The sequence below is a fragment of the Lasioglossum baleicum genome, chromosome 5 (assembly GCF_051020765.1).
Source record: "Lasioglossum baleicum chromosome 5, iyLasBale1, whole genome shotgun sequence".
Taxonomy (NCBI): Eukaryota; Metazoa; Arthropoda; class Insecta; order Hymenoptera; family Halictidae; genus Lasioglossum; species Lasioglossum baleicum.
The window spans coordinates 11,712,563-11,735,756 of record NC_134933.1 but is presented as its reverse complement, the minus strand read 5'-3'; the positions used below and the strand labels follow the sequence as shown (position 1 = coordinate 11,735,756).

At 41.1% G+C, this 23,194-nt stretch overlaps 1 protein-coding gene across 6 annotated transcripts in view; it reads left to right on the top strand.

Moving 5' to 3' along the window:
* Smash (smallish) overlaps window positions 1-23,194 on the top strand; it is a 172,304-nt gene that overhangs the window by 130,574 nt on the left and 18,536 nt on the right. For 5 of the 6 annotated variants that reach the window (XM_076423910.1, XM_076423906.1, XM_076423908.1 and 2 more), the window contains 4 exons: window positions 18,270-18,415; window positions 19,490-19,678; window positions 19,793-20,080; window positions 21,140-22,513. In XM_076423910.1, coding sequence (XP_076280025.1) covers window positions 18,368-18,415; window positions 19,490-19,678; window positions 19,793-20,080; window positions 21,140-22,513 — 1,899 coding nt within the window. In that variant the 5' untranslated portion in view covers window positions 18,270-18,367. Of the gene's footprint in view, window positions 1-2,345; window positions 2,421-18,269; window positions 18,416-19,489; window positions 19,679-19,792; window positions 20,081-21,139; window positions 22,514-23,194 lie in introns of all 6 variants that reach the window. The other variant, XM_076423909.1, reaches the window with a different exon arrangement.

The window sequence follows — 23,194 nt, the reverse complement described above, 5'->3', positions numbered from 1 at the left end:
AGTTTGTGCCCGATTTGAAAATACAATTCAATGGTTAAATTTTAAAGAATACAGCTTTATTAATCAATTATATAGTCACCATGTGAAATTCCAAAAATTTCAATGGCGCTCCCTGCTTACGATAGACTAAGCCCGCGCTCATTTTCCTTATTGGTTAATCCAGCCGCGGCGCCATGGTGAATTTGAGTTACATGGCGGAGAAAGTGACTCGCGCTCCCGACGATTATCGGCCGATGCACGGAATGATTCTCACGGCTGCGACGGGAATAAATCATCGCGACGGAAAAGGCATGCACGCATGCTGGCAAAAGCGAAGGACGCGGACGGGGAGGCTTAGAATACGCATAAGAGTAAGAGAAGGCATTCAGCGTCCTCCGAGTTCTCTCCACAACGACGACGCGACGCGACGGGGAGGACACCAGGAGATCGCTGTTTCGAGATGCCCCACTTTCTCGCGATGCAATTAACGTAGCCCACCGCGCCGATAACTGCATTATACGGGAGAGTGCACCTACGAGGCTTCTCGTCTGGTTTCACGATTGCATACGCTGATAGGCTGACGCCTCACGGCCGTTTGTTCGGGCCTCTATGTAGACCGTACACTCTATTCGTCGCGATAGATCTAGGAAATAGAATCGTTCGCGTTGGATACGAAAATACAGAGACCGTTTAGCAATTACCTTTTTTGTCCCGTTAGTTGCTGCATTCTCTACTGACAATGAGTAGAGTCTACTCACTGGGTTAGTAGTTGCGTTGTTAATTACTAGACTGCGGATCTTTATGCATTTATAGAAAAATTGAGTAGATGAAATTCAAAATTGTTGAAAAATTTTCTAAATTGAAGATGTCGATATATGACTTCTCTATTAAAATCATTAAGGGAAGAAATAACGTCCAATTTGGTTTCTATTTCTTGCGATCGATACAGACAATTTTTATTTTGCATACAGATCAGCAGAATACTGATTGCCCTGCTTAATTAATTCCATGCGCGGACATTTTGCTGTCAAAACGGATGCTCATATTTCCTTAACAATTGCAAGTAAATAAACCTTGACACTAAAACTACCGGGCACTGAAAGCGATTTAAATGTTCTACCTTACAAAACTGACAATGCTCTATTTATTTAGATTTTGTGCAATTTTCACTGCAATATGTGCTTGGATAAAGAAATTTATGCAATCAATTTCTATGTAAGCAACGTCATAATTTCAATAATTATAAGTCAGTGATAGGTTTCTTATTAATAATTTCTAATAAATAAATTTCCTTAATAATTGCAATTCCTGTTGTCCGATCGCTTTAAAATTTTACACACGTAATTTTCCCACTCAGTCTCGCAATTTAGAGGGATGAGACCAGAAAAAATCGAAGGACTACCCTAATAGGCAATCGTAAACGCGATAGTGTGGTGCATTGATTCTTTCCGAGAACCGATCGCACAGAGCAGAAGCTTGCGAATGGTCAATTGGCTAGTTGAAATGAATCAGAGCCGCATATGGGTCGACTTGGCTCGTTTGATTCGACAGAATGCACCCTTGATGCAGTGGAACCGTTTAGAGTCAGCACAACGTGGCTTGCTGGGTGGTTAATAGTCTGCGTTCCGTTGCGTCCGCGATTAGCGAGAAATTATATTCACGAGTATGCGTGGGCGGTGCGGAATAAAGTCGATCACTCGAGTCGAGAAGACTTCCGCGATGATCTTTCCGCGAGGGTGTGACGGGCCCTACCCGTGACCGTCTCTTATCGATGATTTCCATCGTCTTTTTCTTCTTCCATCCTTCCCCCTCTCTCTATTTCCTTGTCGTTCGACAGAGATCACGCAAACACTTGAACGGCGCAAGCAAGTCGATAAATTACGATGCTTGACGCAACGCGTGGATGAACGCCTTAACGTAATAGTCAAACCGAGGACTATTGATGGATCGACGAATTTATTACGCTTTCCGAACTTATTTCACGGAATACGGTCGACGGCGATTCTTCCTGGTCCCTTTGTTTTTAACGAGGTGGAAAATAGATTTATCGGTATGTACTTGGTGGATGTAACACTCCAGCTGTTGTAAAGAAGTTTCCTGATCGTGAAAGTCGGTTTTTGAGCTCGTTTGGAATTTCTTTCAGAGTACATAGTTGTAACATTATTGTGGGTTGATTTTATGCATACGTATTTACTATTGTGTGAAGTATACGATACATTTTTTTAATGACAAAATACGCGAAATTATGTGTGTGAGCTGCACTTTTTATTCCTATACATATATTAATTTTTCTATATTTTTATATTTTCATATTCCTATATTTAAATTTTTTTATATTTTTATATTTTCATATTTCTATATTTTAGTAATAACGTTTCACCTCGGAGCGTGACGGATCAGACTCATTCGCCACCCAGCAATGGTATACACGCCTAAAGAAGGTATCACTTCAAACATCTCTTGCACTTCAAGACTGTTTATATCCCAAAAGGTCTAGTCCTCTATGTCCGTTAATTATGCTGACTAAAATTCTCAAAAATTGTTTTCCGCCGAATGGTATGAAAAATTGATTTCCCACAGAAGCTTCGCGATAAATACGGCAGCGGCCATCCCGTAAATTACGCGATCGCGGTGTACGCGGCTCGTTCAGCAGGCGTCAGCCGTGCGACGTGTCTAAAAACGGCACTCGATTCGCAAAAAGGTCTGACTTAACCGAGGTAGATAGTCGTGGAGCGTCGCGTCGCGTCGCGTCGCGTTGCGTTGCGTCGTGTCGAGTCGCGTCGCGAGGACAGATACGCTCGAACGGATGCGTGGATCATCCGAGAGGGGACTTTCAGCATGATCTAACAAGGCGAAGAAGAAGAAGAAGCGGAGGAGAGCCGACGTAAAGTCTCTCTCCTCTCTTCCGAGGGAAGAGGGCATCGCCCTGACCGTGACCTAGCCACCGCTCCTCGGGCTAACGTGCACACACGCACGCACCCGGCCATACACAACACACACGATCAAGTACAAAGGCTACGAAGGGCCACCGATAATAAATATCTTCTCTTCGTGGCTTTCCTAACAATTGTTTACATTGCGCGCAGTAAAAGTCTCTTCGCTGGGTTGAAAAATTGGAGTTGAAAACAAGAGAAGGTTAACCATTTTTGTTTATATAAAATGATGTTGAAGGTTGAACAATTGCAGTTGAAAATAAGAGAAAGTTAACCATTTTTGTATACATACAATGATGTTGAAGGTTGAACAATTGGAGTTGAAAATAAGAGAGTTAACCATTTTTGTATATATATAAAATGATGTTGAGGTTAAAAAGTTTTTTTATATAAGTAAAATGATGTTTCTTTAAAAATCAACATATGCCTCCTACCATGTGATGCGAAGAAAAATCGTTCGTGGTTAGTATTGACTTGTTTTATGACGACGTCGAGGCTGTGTAAAACAATATGATATAAAACACGATTTCTAGAAATCCTCAAACGATTAGGCTTGCTCAATTGACACTAAATGGAGATCTATGAGATTTCAAATGGCCGAGTGCAAACGTATTGAATCTCTAATAGACATTTATGTATTGATTTGACCCACAACTTCGTGCAGATGTTCGCCAAGTTGGCATCTGATTGCTATTGTTAGCGGAGATGGTTAACTTCCACCAGACAGCTTTGCATCTTCATTGGAAGCTTGTCTTAGGTCTTAGAGAATGTTCGGTGTGAAAGCGTATTGGTGAAAATAATTCGATCTTTTTTTCATTCTTGGATGTTTCTTCATGTTGTGCATGAAAATTGAACATTTATTACAAGTGAAATAAAGATAGCGCATGTAGATACTTTCTAACAATTTACATAGAAAATTCTCTTATTTCGATTATGACTGAAAGATCTATAAACCTCGATCTATAAAGATTCATGATGCAGTGGCAGAGTTAGACTCATAAGCTTGGATGTAGCTCATTGCAGTGAAAAAAGATTGTTAATCTCTGAAAACGAAGAGATTGCAAAAAGACTGAGCAGTATTCGAAGCCTGATGATCACATAACAAGAAATATGAATCTGATTTTCTAATGGTGCATGGATATATCCTTTGCGTACGCGATCCGAGAATTTAATCGGCATAAATCTGCCGGCACAATTAAATTGATCTAGGCTGGTAGAACTGGGTTCGTCCGTTCAGCGAGCAAGCGATCGCCGCGAACATTTTCCACAGACATATTTCTGGGCGCATCGCTTCATTAATTCAGCGGACCATTAATTTCAGCGAGTTTCTGGATACACCGCCACGACCACTGGAATTTTCTCTCCGTAGAAGACACGAGGCGTGTAATATTTTACGGGCGGAGACCCCCGCGCGAGAATCGACCATGTTTCCGAATGATTTCGTAGCGTTTTCCTCTCTTTGTCTTTCTTTCTGTCGGTTCTCGCGTGCGGCCGTTGAATTGTAGCGAACGAAATAGCGCGGCGCATAAAGAAGGCCAATTGAAACATATCGGGAACGTGTGCGAGAATTTATGATACATATATCTTTTCATTAAGCCGGCATTCGATGAACCTGAGCGCCACGGTGTAACCTTGGGACCAGGGACACGCATTTCGTTGCGGCTTTACCCTCGGCGCAAGGCTGCCATTGCAACTCCTGCTGCAAGGTAGCTTTTGTGCTAACTGGGTGGAAACATTAATTTACAGAGAGTGCCCTTTGCAATCAATTTCCAATAATTTTTTTTCAATTACAGAGTTAGAATTAGACTAGAATTTGGCACCGAGTCTCAAAGACTTCGACCATCCGACTAGAGGAAATAAATAAATTAATAAATAACGAAGCGTCTAGACCACTTCCACAGCGCACTCCTAATTTTCTCCCACTATTTTTACCACCTCTGCCACAATTTTCACATCCCTTAAAAAGCATCTTTCCGTTCTAGTCTAGAGTCTGCAGCCTGTGTTCTCGCATAAGACACAACTTTGTACAGTCGTCCAACTTGAAATATAAGTTATTGTTACCACAACACGCGTTACAGTATTTCATCGATAATTGTCCCCAACACGGATCTGCCCAGGGACAATTATCCGCCAGGGATACTATTCCTTGCCTTTTGCCGAAAGTAGAAAAGGATAACGGAGCTCGAGAGGCCTCGGTCGCCGAGAAGTGTAAACATAACTAATCCAATAATTTTCCATCTACTTTTACATCACTATTTCTCTCCTCGCTGTGTGATGTCTAGACTGTGGATCTTTATGCAAGATAAAAAATGTTCGCACTGACTGCAAGACACAGGAGCCGGATAAAAATTGTACTCCCCTTTCTATTATCCTATCGAGCTGGAACTAATACGTTAATCTCCATAAATATTTTTGGCATGTCCACTGCTTTAAATCGTACGTGGCCATTTTTGTCATAAATGTATAGAATCCGCAGTCTAGTGATGACATGAAAATTTGGACAGTTATTTGATCAGCAGGGGGCCGCAGTTTGAAATTAAATCATACTATTCCTTAAAATGTTGCACAGACACTAAAATTTACTTTATATACGCAATTTTCTTCGCGCGTGGAGGTGCAGAAATTAATGATACGAAACTCTCCAGTACTTTATAAGAGAATCTCCCCCAGTAATTTTAGTCGGTATCGTAGGTCAGTAACTTTCGAGGGTGGCTTTTAGCAATTTAGTTCTTCAAAAGAAAGTCTCGGAACGATGCGAGTTGCCTGGCTGTCCGGTGCTCGCACGCAGCCGGAGTAATTCACACTCGCAGGCGTGCACGTTCCACACGCATGAAACGCAACACGGTGGAAAAGAATCAAGCAATAAACGCCCCGTACAAATCGACGTCATAACTATTAATACATGTACGATACACGGTATCTCGAGGTCGAATCGGTTGTAACTATTCACTTTCGCCCCGGGTTGTCTCGATTATTTGATTCCGCCGTTTACAGTCGCCCAATCGGATCTTTATGCGGAATAAAAATTTTCTAGATCGATTAGGACGTACCGGAAATAAATAAAAATTTGTTTTCTCTTGTTTTTGTCTTGAAAGGCATGCAGCACGCGCTTCAATGATAAAAAGCATCAAACGGTATCTTGACGGTAGATCCGTGTTCAATTAGCTGGTACATGAAACTTCGAGCGACATTTATTAGTATGGTAATAATAATACAACCGGAACAAATAAAACAGTCGGACGTAAAAGGCTGTAAAGCGGATTGCGAGATGAAAATTAATTCTCCGCAATATTTCGTATGATTTAACGGTGTGGCCGGCTTCTGGAACTTAAATTTGACAACGGCATGTGCTAGACCAACGGCGCCGATCATCATAAAACACTATGATATAGATTAATAAAAGAACCACTTGAGCTCGTGAATCGTGCTAGCATAAAGTCGCCGTTTTATGTACCATAAAATGTTACGGCACTTCTTCGCGAGCCGCATTTGCACTCATGTGGTGCGAGAAAATAAAAAGTATAAAGGCGAACATGAGCCAGCTAGATTTACTCTTCGACGCGGATCGATCTGTACGAAAATGTCCGCGTGCGAACACAATTAATAGACAATTACAGCTGCAAATTATTTGTAAATTAATAGAGAAAATTACATCTGCAAATGTTTGAAGACAAAGCTATTGGAAGAACAGAAATCCCTGTATATTTTTATCCAAAAGAGGCGTTCTTATTGAAATCCAGCAGCGTAGTCAACATCACAATTTAATTATTTCACACAGATATATATGTATAATACATTCACTTAAAATATTATTTCATATTTTGCGCGGTCGCAATTCGCTAATATAACGCGAATGTGTTCAAGCCTCGTTCTCAAGTCAGCAAGCATTATCCAATTTGCAACGGAATCATAGTTAACGATGATCCGGTTGGAAGAGTGTTCGAAGGTCTTCCACGTGAAGACACAAATCAGGCTTGTAGTTTGGTGAATTATAGCAGGCGAGCCCAACGGCCAAGACACAAAGACGCATTCCAATACTAATATTGGTTCCCCTAAGGGAACGATGGTTGGATGGAAACTTAGAAGGGAATAAATCTGGGGGAGAAAGACGAAGAGTGGCGTCGTGTTAGAGCCTGCTCATAAGACCTCGGAGATACGAGGCTGTTTTGGCGAATCGGCGGATTTATCGCGTGGGTTTCGCACGCTTTTTCAGACCGTGAAGCCCGGCTGCAATTGCCTCGATATTTTCAGAACTCGGACGCCGTCTGCGACCTCGTCTTCGACCGTCTGCGAACCCTTCTGCTGATTTTTCCGGACCTCGATCGTCCTTGCGCGAAGCCCGCCGACAACGTTGCGGATTGGTGGATAGCGGTTTTTGTTCTTGGATTTCAAAGTTCTATGTCATGCACATAGCTAACAATGAAAAATAGATTCCAATTGGATTGGCGGAAAAATAATAGCGGCTTTTGTTCTTGAAGTTCAAAGTTCTATTCCGCAAGAATAGCTAACGATGAAGAACAGATGCTCATTGGATGGTGGAAAAATAATAGCGACTTTTGTTCTTGTATTTCAAAGTTCTATATCATGCACATAGCTAACAATGAAAAATAGATTCCAATTGGATTGGTGGAAAAATAATAGCGTCTTTTGTTCTTGCATTACAAAGTTCTATACCATACACATACCTAACGATGGAAGATAAATTGAATAAAATATTTCCTATTTTTCCATCCAAACGAGGAACTGTTATTTATCAAGTCAGAATGTTCTTCAAGTTCCAAACAGAATTGTTGAGTCGGTTGGTGGTGGTTGCGCCCGTTCCCCTTGTCCTTGTCTACGAATCCCTTGGCTCACAGTCTCTCGCTTCCTTTTCGCCAACGTTCCTCTTGATTCGCAGCGTATCTTAATGCATGGTACGTGTGCAATATGGCAGCTTGCGGCCCGTATATCGAGGGTTCATAGCGGGGCCCACGAGGTCACGACCCAATCGCCAGAAATTCCTTTATCTTCATTCCTGCGTTTTTATTACACCCTCGCCGCCTTCTCTGTACGTCGCCCGTTCGATGAACCTTAATTGCAACCCACGAGGGGTCTTTGTTGCGTCGGGCTCCTCTACCGAAACGATCATAAGCTCCGCTACAGGCGTGAACGATCCTACTACAATGTGTTACCTCGGCATGGCTAATTTTTCAGAGCAGTTATACCCGACGTAAGGATCGCCCATTATTCGATCCAGCTGAACAATGCTCCTTCGAAATTTCCTTTACCGTTGTTCGATTATTAACAATTGATTCTATCCATTGAATGGCTCGTCGAGGTCAGAGTCGAACGAAACAATTTCTCCTGATCGGTCTTTCTGTTTCTCTGCCAGTATATTGGGTCCATAAACAAATTCCTGATTCTTCGTCATTTCTCTTCGAACTTTTATATTCGTTGCACACAGAATTCGAAACTGACGAAATTGAAACATCACCTAAAGTAACGGTTTTTTGATCTCTGGTTTAATTTTTTTCCGAAATGTCAATTCCTCTGCCAGTATATTGGGTCGATAAACAAATTCCTGGTTCTTCGTAATTTCTCTTCGAACTTTTATATTCGTTGCACACAGGGTTCGAAACAAACGAAACTGGAATATCGCTTAAACCAATGGTTTTTTGACGTAAGAAGGTTAATAATTGATTACGGGACAGATAACTTGACAAATAAATTCAAATGCGTAACTCTAAAATGCAAGGATAAAAACCGAAATTATTTTTGCACGAACCAAATGCATCCAAAGCGTCTGAAGCTTCTGAAATGTTTCTGTCCAATTTCCTGCGGCGTTTCGAGCGAATACGGGACACGGTAAATGTGACCGTGCCCCTGAACGCTTCAGTTGAGATTGAAATTATGGTTATTCTTCCTCCTACTTTCATCCTACTTTAGATTTTCTCTTAGGCAGGAAGTTTCCGCGATCGGCAATTTCCTGATGCGAAACCGCCGCGCCGCACCGTAATGTTTCAATCCGGTCCGATTGAACTTGACGGGCGTACGGGAACGAGATTTTGCGAGCCGTTGCATTTGTAATCGGTTATCGGCCGGTCCGATCTTGCCGTTGGAGGGATGATCGCCAATTCATAATGCAAAAGTGTTCCCACAGGAATTAATCGGATAGCCGGGGCTACAGTATCGAGATTGTTGCGATTAGGAACGCGGAACGATACCGAACCTCGAGATTGAGAGACGGCGGAACGATAACTCGACTACCGTTAAAACAACGAGCGGGTTACGTTACTTCGCCGTACGAGCGGAATACTGTTACTTTAACGCAATTTCGCGAATTAGCGTTTTGAACAAGGGATCGGAAACGTGTGGAACACTCCGAAAGGTTCTACTGCGAAGGTGTAACTCTTTTTAACAAATCGTTCGTTCGTAAGAAAAGAGACGCTACTCAAAATATATTTCTAGAACAAGTATAATAATAAATATATAAATTGTGGTACGTACTTTATAACTAATGTACATGACAATTAACAGTATCCAAACAACAACAAATTACTTTACATTTCTACGTTGGTTATATACAATAAAAAGAATTGGCAATTGTAGGTAATCCTAAAATTTTCCTTTTTTTATGTTCGTCAATTTTCTTTTGAATGAACGAAATGTTTAACAAAATAAAGGCTTGAATACTCAAAATTGCAGCCGCGTTTACAATAAAAATAATTTTGGTGGTCTCCAATTTTGTAAGATTGTATCATATATATTAAAAATGTGATGCTTCAGTTCATTTTACGATCAAAATTAATCGGAATTAATTTGGAATTAATTTGGAAGAATAATGTTTCTTTCCGTATAGAATTACTCTGCATTTACCGATTACCGATTAATTTATTTTGCCGTGAGCCACGTACCGTTATTTATGAATTTACAATTTTAACGGACGCAGGAACGTGAAACGAAACTTCCGTCGTGAAAATGCCGCAATACCTAGCACGTATGCTCGGAATTGCGTGTAACGTTTCTCCACGCACAAAACGTTGCAGAATTATTCGTTGTAGCAATTCGACACGTAACATCCTCTTGATTGTTTTTACGTTTCTTTCATTAATTGCGTTCAATGACTGGAGCTCGACACGCACGCTTCGTTATTTCGCCAGGAGAGCCACTTATTTGTTAACGAGCGCGTAATATTTCCCGTACGTATGTATGTACACCGTTAGAAATCTGATTGTGCTAATTTCTTCTTCGGTGTAAGCTCATAAACTGCTGGACGTATGATTTTTTCAAGAAACTTGGCGACAACTTGATTAACATAATTCGCATAAAATATATTCTCGACCATCTTATAAAAAGACACGATTAGACCGGGTTCCGGATCATTTTACGAAAAGAGGAAAAACAAGGATAAATTCTGGCACGTTGAAATAAATATGCAACCGTTCCTAGCTTCGTTTATGCTTTCTATTCGAGTGAGTTTCACTTATTCGCATATTCCGTACCCGCAGATTATCCTTAATCCAATAACAAGAGATTTTTCAGCTCAGTCTAATAAAGTTAACGTAATTACGTAACATCGCGGTGAAAGAAGAGTAGCTATTTCGTGAAGAATCTCGATGGAGCATGGCTCCTATTGATCTACGCCGCGCCGTGAACCCGTTTGGATTTGAAAAAGATCAGAACCACCTTGATCCCGATAGCCCAGGGAAACCGTATTCGTATTTAATAACAACCACGTGTACGAGGAATTTGAACGACTAACCTGATTACCGTCCATCGTCCAGCATTACCTTCCACGTCCATCCATTAACCAATATTATTCATGCATGAATTGCTTGTTGAAATCGTAGCCGCCGGATTTCGTTTCGCTCAGCATGGAAACAAGATCGAACGGTGAACTCCCGGGTGAAAACGCATCTTGTCGATCTAGCATCGCGAAATGAAATCGTCCAAGGAGTCACCGGGGTTTCCCACCGATCCTCTTTTGCTCTTGGCTAAAAGTAGCCTTCGTGTTCACCGGACACTCGGCCGAAATCGCAAAATGCTCAACAAAATTCATGTCTCTATTATTCCTAGACTGCGGATGTTTATGCATTTATGAAAAAATTGGTTGCGTGGAATGTAGAACAGTAAGAGATTTTAAAAAATCAAGAATGTTGTAATCTTGCTTTTAATGTAACAAAGTCATTAGGGGATAAAATCAATTTTTCTTTTACGTCTGCTTCCCACAATCAATGCAGAACATTTTCAATTTGCCTAAAGATCCGCAGTCTATTAATTACGAACGGTTTTAGAGGGTTTTCGGATTAGAATTTAATTTTGGTATTACTTATTCGGTAGAATCACAAATTTTCTTAAGAAAACAACCTTTACAGGGGGTGTCTCGATCTGAGAAATTGAAACTTTGCTAATTATATTGCTCGATTTCGAAGGTGATTTTTCCTAATTGTGAGTTTCACATGCTCGAACAAATAGAGAGTTGAAATTACAAAATAACCTGATCTGAATAAAAGATAGCATTGAGATAGTTATTAAATTCCTCTACTTGTAACTTCCTAAAACAAAAATTGTCTCACTTTTTCGCATGATCATTACTTCTTGCTTATATCCCGAGAAGTATTTCTTTAATATCGTATAGATACACCGTTCAGACGTAGATTGACTGCATTCCAGTAACTACATTCTCGTAAACGCTCGTCCATTTCGTTTCCCGATAAAATCTCTTCAGTACCCATTTAACTCGACTACTTCGACTACTCCACCGCGTTAATTTGGAGACGAGTGCCGGATACCGAAAAAATAGGTAGTATTAAAGATCGCGCACGGAAATTCAATGGATTCGTTAGGCTACGGCGATGTGTTAATGCTGTTTTCACCATCCCTGTGCGCAACCGCCGCTAAGGAGATTACGTAGATTTGCGTTAACGTTTCGAAATTAATGGCCGCGCACGATTGCCACGGGCTAGGAGGCAGCACCGGTGTTAAGAAGATAAAAGGGTAGAGGGCAGAAATCTTAACTCACTCCTAAACATGAAAGCCACCGCGTCGACTTAGCGCGAGTTATACCGATCCGCTAGTACTACGCACCCGCGACGCTTTAAATTACGGTTCAATGCACGCGATGCAGCCGCCAAGCCGCTGCAATCTGCTCTAACTCGCCGATTAACTAAAGCGTCGATTCCGGTACTCTTGCTGCACAAAGTTCGTATAATACATATAAGAACCATCGAAAAGAATCGATTTTTTATCCTATTAACTACGATGCAGTTTGTTAAAAACTATCTTTAAAATGTCAATGAGAGGTATGCATTTCTTATGGATTTATGCAGATCTTTAATTTTTTAAAACATGTTTGCCTAATCCGAAAAATCTAGATACACATTAATAAGCATATTATGGCCCAACTACTATAATAGTGTAAACGTGGTCATCCGACAACTTCAATATAAAAGTCAATATAAAGTCGAAAAAAAATTTCAAGCTCACGGAATTTTTTAAAAATCGATCTTGCAGCCGAAAATTCAGAAAAAATTCATACCCGTGTGTGCTATCCGGTAGAATGTTCGTGAATTTTTTTATAATTTTTCGTTCAGCAGAACAGAATTCATTAAATAAAATCATGCACTCTCCTTAAATAAAATCATACGTGCCTTACAGAAAATCACACGAACGTGAAATAAAATCATACGTTGGTACTAGGAATCGCTACTAATTGAGAAGGATCGACGCTAGATCGCAGACGCTCGTGAAACGATCGTTGGCATCGCAGTCCCCTAGATAGATATACAGTTGTCGTGACCCGATGCCGATCCCCGTCCGATCGGTCGAAGATATACGCGAAAATGTCGCAAGAACGACGACAGTTAGACGATCCTTGGAGGGCTTTTCCGTGACTCGTTTACGAGCACGTTGTACCTGACATTCCGGGTCTACGCTCGCGGAAGAACGTGTTCTCCGGCGAGTCATTCCTCAGGAATCCCTTCGAGGCAAGTAAAACCGGCCTTGGACCTCCTTGAGGCCCCTTGTGTCAATATGCTACGACTGCACAGCCTTCCCCTCTTTGACATGCAGATCAGTACTGCCAGAAGAAACAAACGTGCTTGGCTTTCACGAACCGGGAACACCGCTCCGCACCGCGCCGGTCACGATCGGCTCGCTTCGGCGCCCACCGAATCCGCAATTGCACCCCCTATAGATCATACGAAATTGTGCAACCTCGCCTGTTTTATTCTCCACCAATCGATCGTGTGGCTCACGTAAAAAAATAGAATTTCTCAAGAAATGCAAAAGAGTTACAACTTTTTCTTTTTTAGCATTAAAGTTAGATAAATTCTCGACATTTTGCAGAAAAATACAATTGTCTGATACGCACTGGGGACATAACTAAAACCTTGGGAATGTATACAGATTTTGTATTATTTTTTTAAGGTAACAGAAAAATTCACTGCAACAAATATTTCAATATTTTGCAATCCTTCACTTACCTTTCTTGCTAGACGAACAAGCCACAATAATCTATTTCTTTCAGTTCATAACTAAACTCAGCCTTTCCACATCGTTATGTTTTACTGATTCTACAAGAGCGTATTCTTAACTACAATTTACTGACGGATAATCAAGAATTCTTGAATTTTCATATTTCGAGTTTCTGCCAGGTTTTCGGGTCTGTGACGCCACTATGCGACTGTGATGTTCCACTTACTGTGGAAATGATACTCTTCCTACTGATGTCGAATCATCTCTGAAAGCTGTGCTCTTGTCAGAAATTTTATTTCACACGAATAATGCTCCAACATTTGTTCATATGTTGATTGATCGCGATCACTGATACGATTCAATCGGATGAAGTAGTTCGAGATCGTTTCACCGTGACAGGAAATCAACCGGCAAGTTTTCGCAGGAAATATAAATTTCGGGAAGTTACTAGAGAGAAATAATCGCAGCTAATTAACACCATCGAACGGACGCGAGATGAATCCTCGCTGGTTACACGGTGAGCCTTGGATTCGATAAAATCTCTGAATGCGGTTTAGATTTACGGGGATATCAAGATATACTCGAACGCGATCGGTATCGAGGTGTGTGCGTGGCCGTATCGATATCCTGATTTCCGCCGACATTCTTGCAGGTTGCATTGCTCTTCTCGATTCAGTACCATCAGACAGAGGATACAGAGCGTGTCGGCATCACGGTTAGAGCTGTCGTCGATTCCACGGCTTCCTTTACCCACTCCCTAAATCTGATTACCGGTGTGAACTGTGTTTCTATGCACTACCATGATCGCGTCTTGAAAAACATGCGGTTCAGTTTCATTATTTTCTCACTAATTCCAAGTAAGGATAATAATAATGAGACTCCGAATTTTATGTATCAGATGATTGCATAAGTTCGTGCTCGACTTGAAAATAAAATTATTAATCAATCATATAGTCCCCATTCTTTTCTAAAATTAGAAAAGAATGATGACTGCATAATTTCTTTTTTACACTCCGCCGTGCAGTACAGTTTGCAACATCTAATATTAATGGCGAAAATGATTTTATCCGTAAAAACTGTATAATTCTCATTGGAGTTTTAAAGCTACCAACTTCATAAAAATTCAGTAGTCAGATATCGTCGAAAGCAATGTTCTGAATTTTTTAAACATTTTTTTATAAAGTGCATCGTAGTTAATAGAATTAACAAATCGATTTTTCGACGTTTTTTACCTCAATCCATTTTATTCTAACCCGGAATAATGAACGTTTACTGCGATATTGAAATTCTTAGCTGTACATTGATCCCAAAAAGAAGATTAACATTAATCTAGCAGAAATGGATTCGAAAACATGTGAAAGAAAATGTCTATGTGAATGGATCCAGTTCAGGCTGCCGCGGAATTGTCGGAAGCGACCGCCGTTCAAAGGTTAAACAATAAATACAGGTTCTAAAATTCGTGAAAGCCTGATTTCATCATAATCAGATGGAGGTTGTTGGCTGATGTAATAATTTCGAGTAAAGAATGGCCAGGTTTACGGTTGTTTGCCTGGCCATTGTGATCGAGCCGGTTTAAAGTCGTCTCGTTTCCGTCGCGACGCACAAAAGGACTCACTTTATGTAACGTTTAACATTGAGTTTTATGGTACAGTAGCCACGCGGTACCGAGAAATTTTTACGGGTGACGGAAGATCCATCCATGCATTCAACGAATTGGATGCACCGAGTCGTGAAGAACAAATCACCCGGCGATGGAGATGCACGTTTATACGAGTAAATCCGATGGTTGTAAATTCTTCAGAATCGAAACCGAGGAAACGTATTCGCAAGTCAGTACCACTATTATTCGAGACATTCTTCCATTCTTTCGAAACACATTAGTCATGTGCATAAAATGAAGCAATTCAGTACACAGCGAGATAACCTATCTGAGATGCAAATGAAATCTTTTTTTGAAAAATCGAGAATTTATTGTGGAAACCTCCAGGCGAATTTTAAAGAAATGGAACAATTAAGGGTGTGGTTTTTCATTCCCACGCCACACGCCCTTTATAGTGACCACTCCTCTATCTGAATAAATAAGTCCGCGTACGGTTACACATGATTTTGCATATTCCCGTGCTCGACGATTAGCGAGATAGAGATTGACGGCTATTATCAATTATCCATGCTATCCTTCATGGGTTTCCTCAGTTTCCTGGCTACCAGACGTTGATCAATCATTTTTGCAATTTTCCTACCGGCGTATCTCACGGAATAACTCGAGAACACTTTTTCTCCGCGTTTTTTACTGCATAAGTCCCGCATTAACTTTGCCACCTTTTCCATCCGCACGGTAGTACTACTTTGCACTACTTTAGTTTCTAATCATTATTTCATATAAACATGAATTCTTAAAATTGGACACGCATATAATTATGTTTTGAACCCGTGCAAAATGATTGGGGTAGATGGATGTCCCATTGGCTGGTGCTCGGGGGACGATATAAAAGCAAAGTAAGATTCGCTAAGTAATGCGGTTCTGGTCCAATTATTTTTAATTTCGCACGAGCCGAAATTTTTCGCCGGCGCGGCGCGGTGGTCCAAGATCAACAGCCTTGAAAAGCTTTCAGCTGATCGCAAAAGCGGCGCTCCCTGAAATAGAACTTTCGCAACGGATGTGCTGCGCAAACACAACTTCCTTGCAATAATATTTGCTCATTGAGCGATATGCGAGGGTTTAGGAACGGGACCGGAAGAAATATATCGGCGTTTGAACATTTTTCAAACCACCCCTATCATCGTTCCAGCTATCGCGAAATTTCACGGGAAAAATTCAATGCCGAACGATTAGCAGTTCATTACTGTTATACTAATTAATAAACTGCGGATTTTTATGCAATTTTCAATTTTTGTATACAAATTTTAAGAAAGCGGTAGCAAATAAAGTGCTATTTTCATTGGTAATAACTAGACTGCGGATTTCATGCGTTTATGTCAAAAAAGGGTACGTACAATTTAAAGCAGTGGACATATCAAAAATTTTTAAGGACATCAGTGTATTATTTTCAGCTTAATAAGAAAATTAAGCTAAATAAAAATTTATTTAGTAATAACTAGACAAAGTAAAAAGTTTGTGCATTAATTGCATGACGCAAGAGCTAAATATAAAATATTGTTCATTAATAATTTTAATGTGGTGAAAATAATATATTAATACACTTAAAGAATTTTCATATTTTCACTGTTTTTTAAATTACACTTGCTCATTTTTTTGTTATAAATGCATAAAATCCGGAGTCTAGCAATAACATTTTTGGGTCCAAAATAAATAAAAATTGTACTGAATTCTTTCGTATTTGATACCACAGCAGTTTTTGAACATTTTTATAAACCGTAAACGCATAAAGTTCAGTAGTCTACTAATTACATTAAAAATTGTAAGTGAAACGATCGCTCAATTAATCCGTTATATTGAGACGCGGATCGCTAGAATGTTGCAGAAAACAAGGTTCTAGATTCTAGATGGACTATTACACGTATCTTTCGCTGCTAATTTATAGCAAATCCGTCACGCGATATTCGTTTAATCATTACAATATCCGTTAATTACCGGCGATGCGTATCACGGAACATCGTAAATTAATCAGTTCGTTAATACCGGCCGAAGTAGTGTGCTTTCTTCTTCTCGGATCGAACCTTTAAATACACTGTTACGCCTGCCGAGATCCCATGAACCAGTTCAGTGGTCTCACATGCTTTTTCATTTCTTTTTTCTTTCCCCGTTCTCTAACGACGGCCATTTCCCTGTTTCGATCTTCGTCTAACTTCGCGTTATCTCGTCACGGACTCGCTCGGAACATTGAATACCGCGCGAAGTTACTTTAAATAATTTAATTATCTGCTCTTGTTATCTATTTTCTTGACGTGTTTCAAGGTTTTCTTTGCGGTATCTTCTTCTTGCTCTACGGTCGTTCAACGCGTCCTTTTTCCACGAGTCTCACTGCGATGCTGTTAACGATCCCGGTATTCGATACTGGGTTCATTGATTTTTACACTGGTTTTTCCTCTACCAGCGAGACAGCTTTATCTTTTTGCTGGATCCCCCACCTTTTCTCTAGATCTTCCTCGTTATCTGCTCCGATGCTCTCGTTTCTTTGCACGATACACTGCTTCTACGCGCCGCCTTTTCCCTATTGTCCAGCGTACTCTTTTCTTTACCATTGTTCGGCTGTCTGGAGATCTTCTTTCGAAGCTGCTCTTCTAGTTCACGGTTGCTCGAGTTTTAATTGCTGCCTTTGGCCGTTGTTCTTTAAAGAGCTCTTATTCTGATTCGTCGCGTTCGATTGTTGTTTGCTTCTTTATGTTCGGGACATTACACAGGCTGTAGCAGCTCTACTAGAACTGTGCGACAGTTACGGAGAGACTACTGTATTGGGAGCTGAAAAGAAGTCATCTGGGGGCAGGGCTGTTCAGGCTTCAACGGTACACGCTAATAAGTAACTTCTTTCAAGCTTCCCAATAATATTCCCAATAATACTCGGTATTTCTAGTGTCAAAATCTGAAGACGTCAGTTCGGTATGTTTTCTTGCAGTCCCTCTTTCTCTTTCAACTTCGACGGTACACGCTAGTATGAGTGACCACTTATTGTCAGTCGATATTTCGCTAGAGCCAAAAATACGTGTGACTCGGGGCGTTGACTTCTTTCAAACTCCCGACAATACTGGATAACACTACTGTTAAGATCTGAAGACGTCAGTTCGGTACGTTTCCTTGATCTTCCCATTACCGACGACAACGGTCGCGAAGCATGAAATCGTCTCGACGCGACACAGCGCTGTCTGCGATCTGGAACACCACCTCCAGAAGTTCATTTCCTGTCAGTTCGCCGGTTAATAAGGTTTCCTGTTGCTCTGTTCCAGGGACGAGGCGTAGGATGGGCCGGGCCGTGCGACGAGTCGTGTTACACTGAAGAGGAGGAGCTCCCCGAAGACGAGAGAGAAGGAGGAAGGAACGAAGGATGCCTGCCTCGCAGACCGCCGCCACGGAGCGGCGAAATGAGAGGACAGTGAGTATCCTTTCAGTGATTTTTATGCAAAATGAACATGTTCTATCCGAATCGTAACTGTGCAGATTCATTTTTATCGATGTTACGTATGACTGATGATCATTATAATAAAAGAACTACCGAGATGAAATAAATCTTCAGATACTTTCTTATTTGAATAGGAGTATTGAAATTCTTCACTTCAATACATTTTATTTCAAATGCCAGCTCCGATCGTTACCATGGCAAGTGTTCTCCTTTTTTCGAGATTCTTCGTTATCGACGCCTGTCCTAAACATTTCACGCGGAAGCTGAACCTCTTGGAAGCTGGAGAAAGGTTTCTCCTAAGCCGTTAATCAAGCAGGTTGTCAGTCAAGAGTACGCTTCAATGAGTACGACTCAAAAATTCGCTGAAACGAATTCAGTTCGTCTTGATCGAAACTCCTTAACCAGTTTCAGATATGGATGACTGGAATACTATTCTATACTACAAAGAGGGAACAGCCTACTTCATTTTGAATCGAAGAAGTACTGATACTAATAGTTTGCTCAAGTGTAGAAATATAAATCCATATTCTCATTTATTTGTACGTCCACGTTGCTGCTTCACCCTTTCCTCAGTCAGCGACTCGTCTTGACCTATTCTTTCTGAAGAGGACTTTGACACTATGGCACATCATTATACTCTGCCCAGAGTCGCACCCTCTTAGCGAAGAAATTTCCGCTGCAAGCAAATCTCAAGAGCAATTCAAGTTCGCTATCTGTGTGCAGACAGCATGTCGCCACGAGCCTCCGTAGATGAGCTGCAGTATAATTCTGAAAATAAATGATAACGCTATCTCGCGATTGATAAAATACGTCGCGTATAAGAAAGTTGACAGACAATAGCAGCAGAGAAAGAAATTAATCCTCAGTCGCAAATATTGTTTTCCCATCGATCATAACTAAACTGAGGATCTTTATGCATTTATGGCTTATGTTTTGGATCTGCAAAGGCTCTTTCTTAAAATTTGTCTACAAAAATTGGAAAATTCATCGCTGAATGCATCAGAAATAAAGGGAAGGAATCGAACATAATTTGTTTATTACTTTCAGATCACAAACGAGCCGCCAAAATTAAAAACCACTCTGAAAACGCCTCCGAAGCAAGCAACCAATCCTCTTCAATTCGTCAAAGTTGGACCATGCTCCTTATACCGTACCGCTCAGGAGCAGCTGCAGAAGGTTCAAGAGGTGAAGAAAATCAAACAAGAGGTCCGCGATGACCCGGAAGATTGGCAATCGGTATGATCAGAGATACATCTATTTATCATGAACCTTGCATGAACCTTACAGTGTGAAATAAATACGAGGAATTTCTGAATACAGTAAAAAGCATTATTCGTAATTTATTTACAGAATCTGGACAATTGGAAGAGTAGTCGGAGGAAGCGCCAGGAGCACATAATCGAGCGAGTGGTGGAGGTGAAGAAACTCGAGCTGGAGGAACACGATCGGCAGCGTCGTCGAAGCAAAACTTTCTCGGAAATGATGGAGGAGAGAGGCAATAGGGGTCGCAAACTGAGCATCAGCTTGGCCATGTATCACGAGGAAGATGCTAATGACTTGAGTGACCTTGGCATAGGCACCAGCAGTGGAAAGAGCTCGGTCAGCGGCGACACTCACGATGACACGCATAGTGTCCTGGTAAGATGAACGTCTGTTTCAGTAATAAAAGACATATCGCGCTTACGAAGCAGAAACCGATTTTCTTCCTAAATTGATATACGACTCAGCCTCTTGTGTTTCGTAAGGTATATTCAGAAGATGGATACCTGAATGGTGTACTACGCGATTTATATCAATGAATGTTAACACTCTATCTCACGATCTTCCTACAAAATTTAATGTTCTTTTCTTCGTACATTCAGAACATTGAAAATCTATTAAAGAATCATTGGTAAGGAAAAGCCGAAACGGGTTTATTAACAAAATTGGGCACACGGATAACCAGAAGTTTCAATCTCTCCTCTTTCTCCAATCTGTTGGCGATCGTAATTTTACAATTCGCACGTGCACATAATTAATGGACTACAATGATAAATTACAATGTGCACAATTATGCACATAATTGACCACACACGTTTTAAATCAGAATCACTTTTTTCCAATTTCTCTGTAAGGCTAGAAGGATTAGTTTAGTAAATGACGTCTAATAACTATGTTGAAAAAATGCGTTTGATCGGAATTGTGAGAAACAATAGTAAAAATTGACTTTTACAAAACTTTCTTAGCTGGGCCAATAACGAAAATTTAGAAGATGTGTTTTGTAAACTCCTATGAATTATGACCGTTCTGAATTTTCATGATTTTCGTACTACAACTGCCATTTCTACTACTTTTCATCGTCTATAATTCGTAAACCAATTAACCGATTTCAATGAAATCTCAGAATGCATACAATATAATTTATACGAGTTTAATCAAGTAAAGTAAAAATCAAATGCATTTTCTCAACATATTTATTTCTTCTACTTCATATTTATAATTCTAGCCTTACAGAGAAATTGAAGTCGTTTCATCCATTCATAAAAAGGTTATTCTGATTTAAAATTTGTGAGATAAATTATGTGCGTAACTGCATAGGATTGGCCGTTAATATACATACATTCGTACTTCCGTTCGTGCTTCAACTTTATCCATTAAACGTCTAAAAGCCAATGTTACCATCAAACTTGAAGAGAAAAATCACAAATTTGCTTCCAGAGCGACAGAGACAGCGAGATCGAGAAGAACCACTCGGACCTAGACAACGTGCCAAGCGAAAACGTGATCAGCAACGACATAACGTCATCGTCAGCGACCACAGTCTCTTCGACGAGCACGACGACGAAGAAGCCGTTCGGTAACGGGTTCCACAGCAACCATAACCACAACAACCAGGAGTACGACTCAGCGACGACAGCAACGACCAGTTCCCCTGAACCTGAAGAATACACATACGAAGGTGCAATTCGTAGTTACGTGTCGAGGGTATCGCAGAACATACCGAGAAGATCGTTAGTTAGCCTGGACGCAAAATTGGACAGCGCGAAGTCATCGACGAACGGTTCTAAAACGAGTTTGAACGAGGAGAGCAAGTCCGCGATGCCGGTGGTGAAGGTGGACATACTGAAGAGGCGGGAGATCTTCGAGAAAGCGACGCTGAAGAACACCGAGGGTAAAGCGAACAATAGGCTGTCCGGCGATTTCACCGGTACGAAATCGATCAAGGAAAGACTATCGAACTTGGAGAAGCAGAAGCACGAACCAGAGAGTACTGAGAAGAGCGGCAAGTCTTTGAACAGACTGTCTGGGGACATGAGCTCGATCCGCGAGAGACTATCGCATCTGGAGAAACAGGCTTCGGAGAGGGAGAGCAAGAGCTCCGTTCACCGCAAGCTGAGCACGGAGGAATTGGAGACGGTCAGACCTCTTCGAGAGAGACTGTCCACCCTGGAGAAATACAGCAGCAGCGACGAGTCATCCGCGCCCGGAACTGCTCATGAATCCCGACACAACGGTGAACTTTCTGCCAGGACGATAAAGGATCGGCTTAGCGCTCTGGACACGGTCAGAAGCAAAGAAACCGACAAAAGATCCTTCGTCGGGAAACATTCGTTATGTTTTCGGGATCAGGAGAACAGAATCGACACCTCCACACCCAGCGAGAGAAGCTCTTCACCCGATTCAGAGTATCGCGTGCCGAGAGCTGCGTTCCACAGGAGCCTCGACTCCCTGGACGCTGATGCTTCAAGTGGTCCCGACACCTTCGAGCGTGTACAAAGCCTAGAAGAGCTCGATTACGGTAGACGTTACCCGGCATCGTCCTCGTCCGCGGAACTTTTGAACGACACCGATCGAGAAGATTCGGGGATCCACACCGCTGATGTTAGCTGCTCCGTTAGTCAAGCCGACGAACCGGTCGACGAGGATATCGTGCACGTTAGCGCGATCATCGAGAGGCAGGAAGTCATCGAAGAGAAACCCGAGGAACCTCGTGAAGAGACGGCGAACGAGAACGTTGCTGAGGAGAGCAACGACGTGATCAAAAGACCGACGAGTTCCGCCAGCCAACAGGAAGCAGTAGTAACAAAGAAGGTAAGTTGTTACGGTGACGTTGCATGCATGTTCCATCGGGTAAGCTCGGTTTTCATCGGCGTCGTTTTCATCGTTTCGTGGGATATATTATACAGTGTCATTGCTTCAGAGATTTTTGGACGTCGATTTCAAGGAGCTTTTGTCAAAATTGTGAGGGTGAGTCGTTCTATGATATCAAGTTCTGTTTAAATTTTGTATAAAGAACGAGGAACATTTACCAATATACAGGGTGTACCACGAATCGTGACCAGTAGAGATTACTCTGTTATTAGCAGTCCGATCGAAAATGCTTTTATCAAGTATAGCATGGTTTCAAGAGAGCTTTCACGTCATTATAGCAAATTTTTCGTCAACTCTTTTTTTTCATGATTTTTCAAGGTCACCTTCAATTTGTTTGCAAATACACCTGTAATTTTTTACGCCTATTTGTTAGAGGATTTCAAGGCGAATTCGGTAAGTATCATAACATAAAAAATATTGCAAAATAATTGCTAATAACAGAGTAATCTCTACTGGTCACGATTCGTGGTTTACACTGCGTTCGTGACGTTTGTCCGACTATCTGTCATTGTGAAATATGTACTTTGAAAGTAGTTATTTCAGACATTGATTTATGGAAGGCTCACGTGTTTACGTGTCGATGTATGTTTTCATTCGTAAAGAATTTCATTCATAAATCAT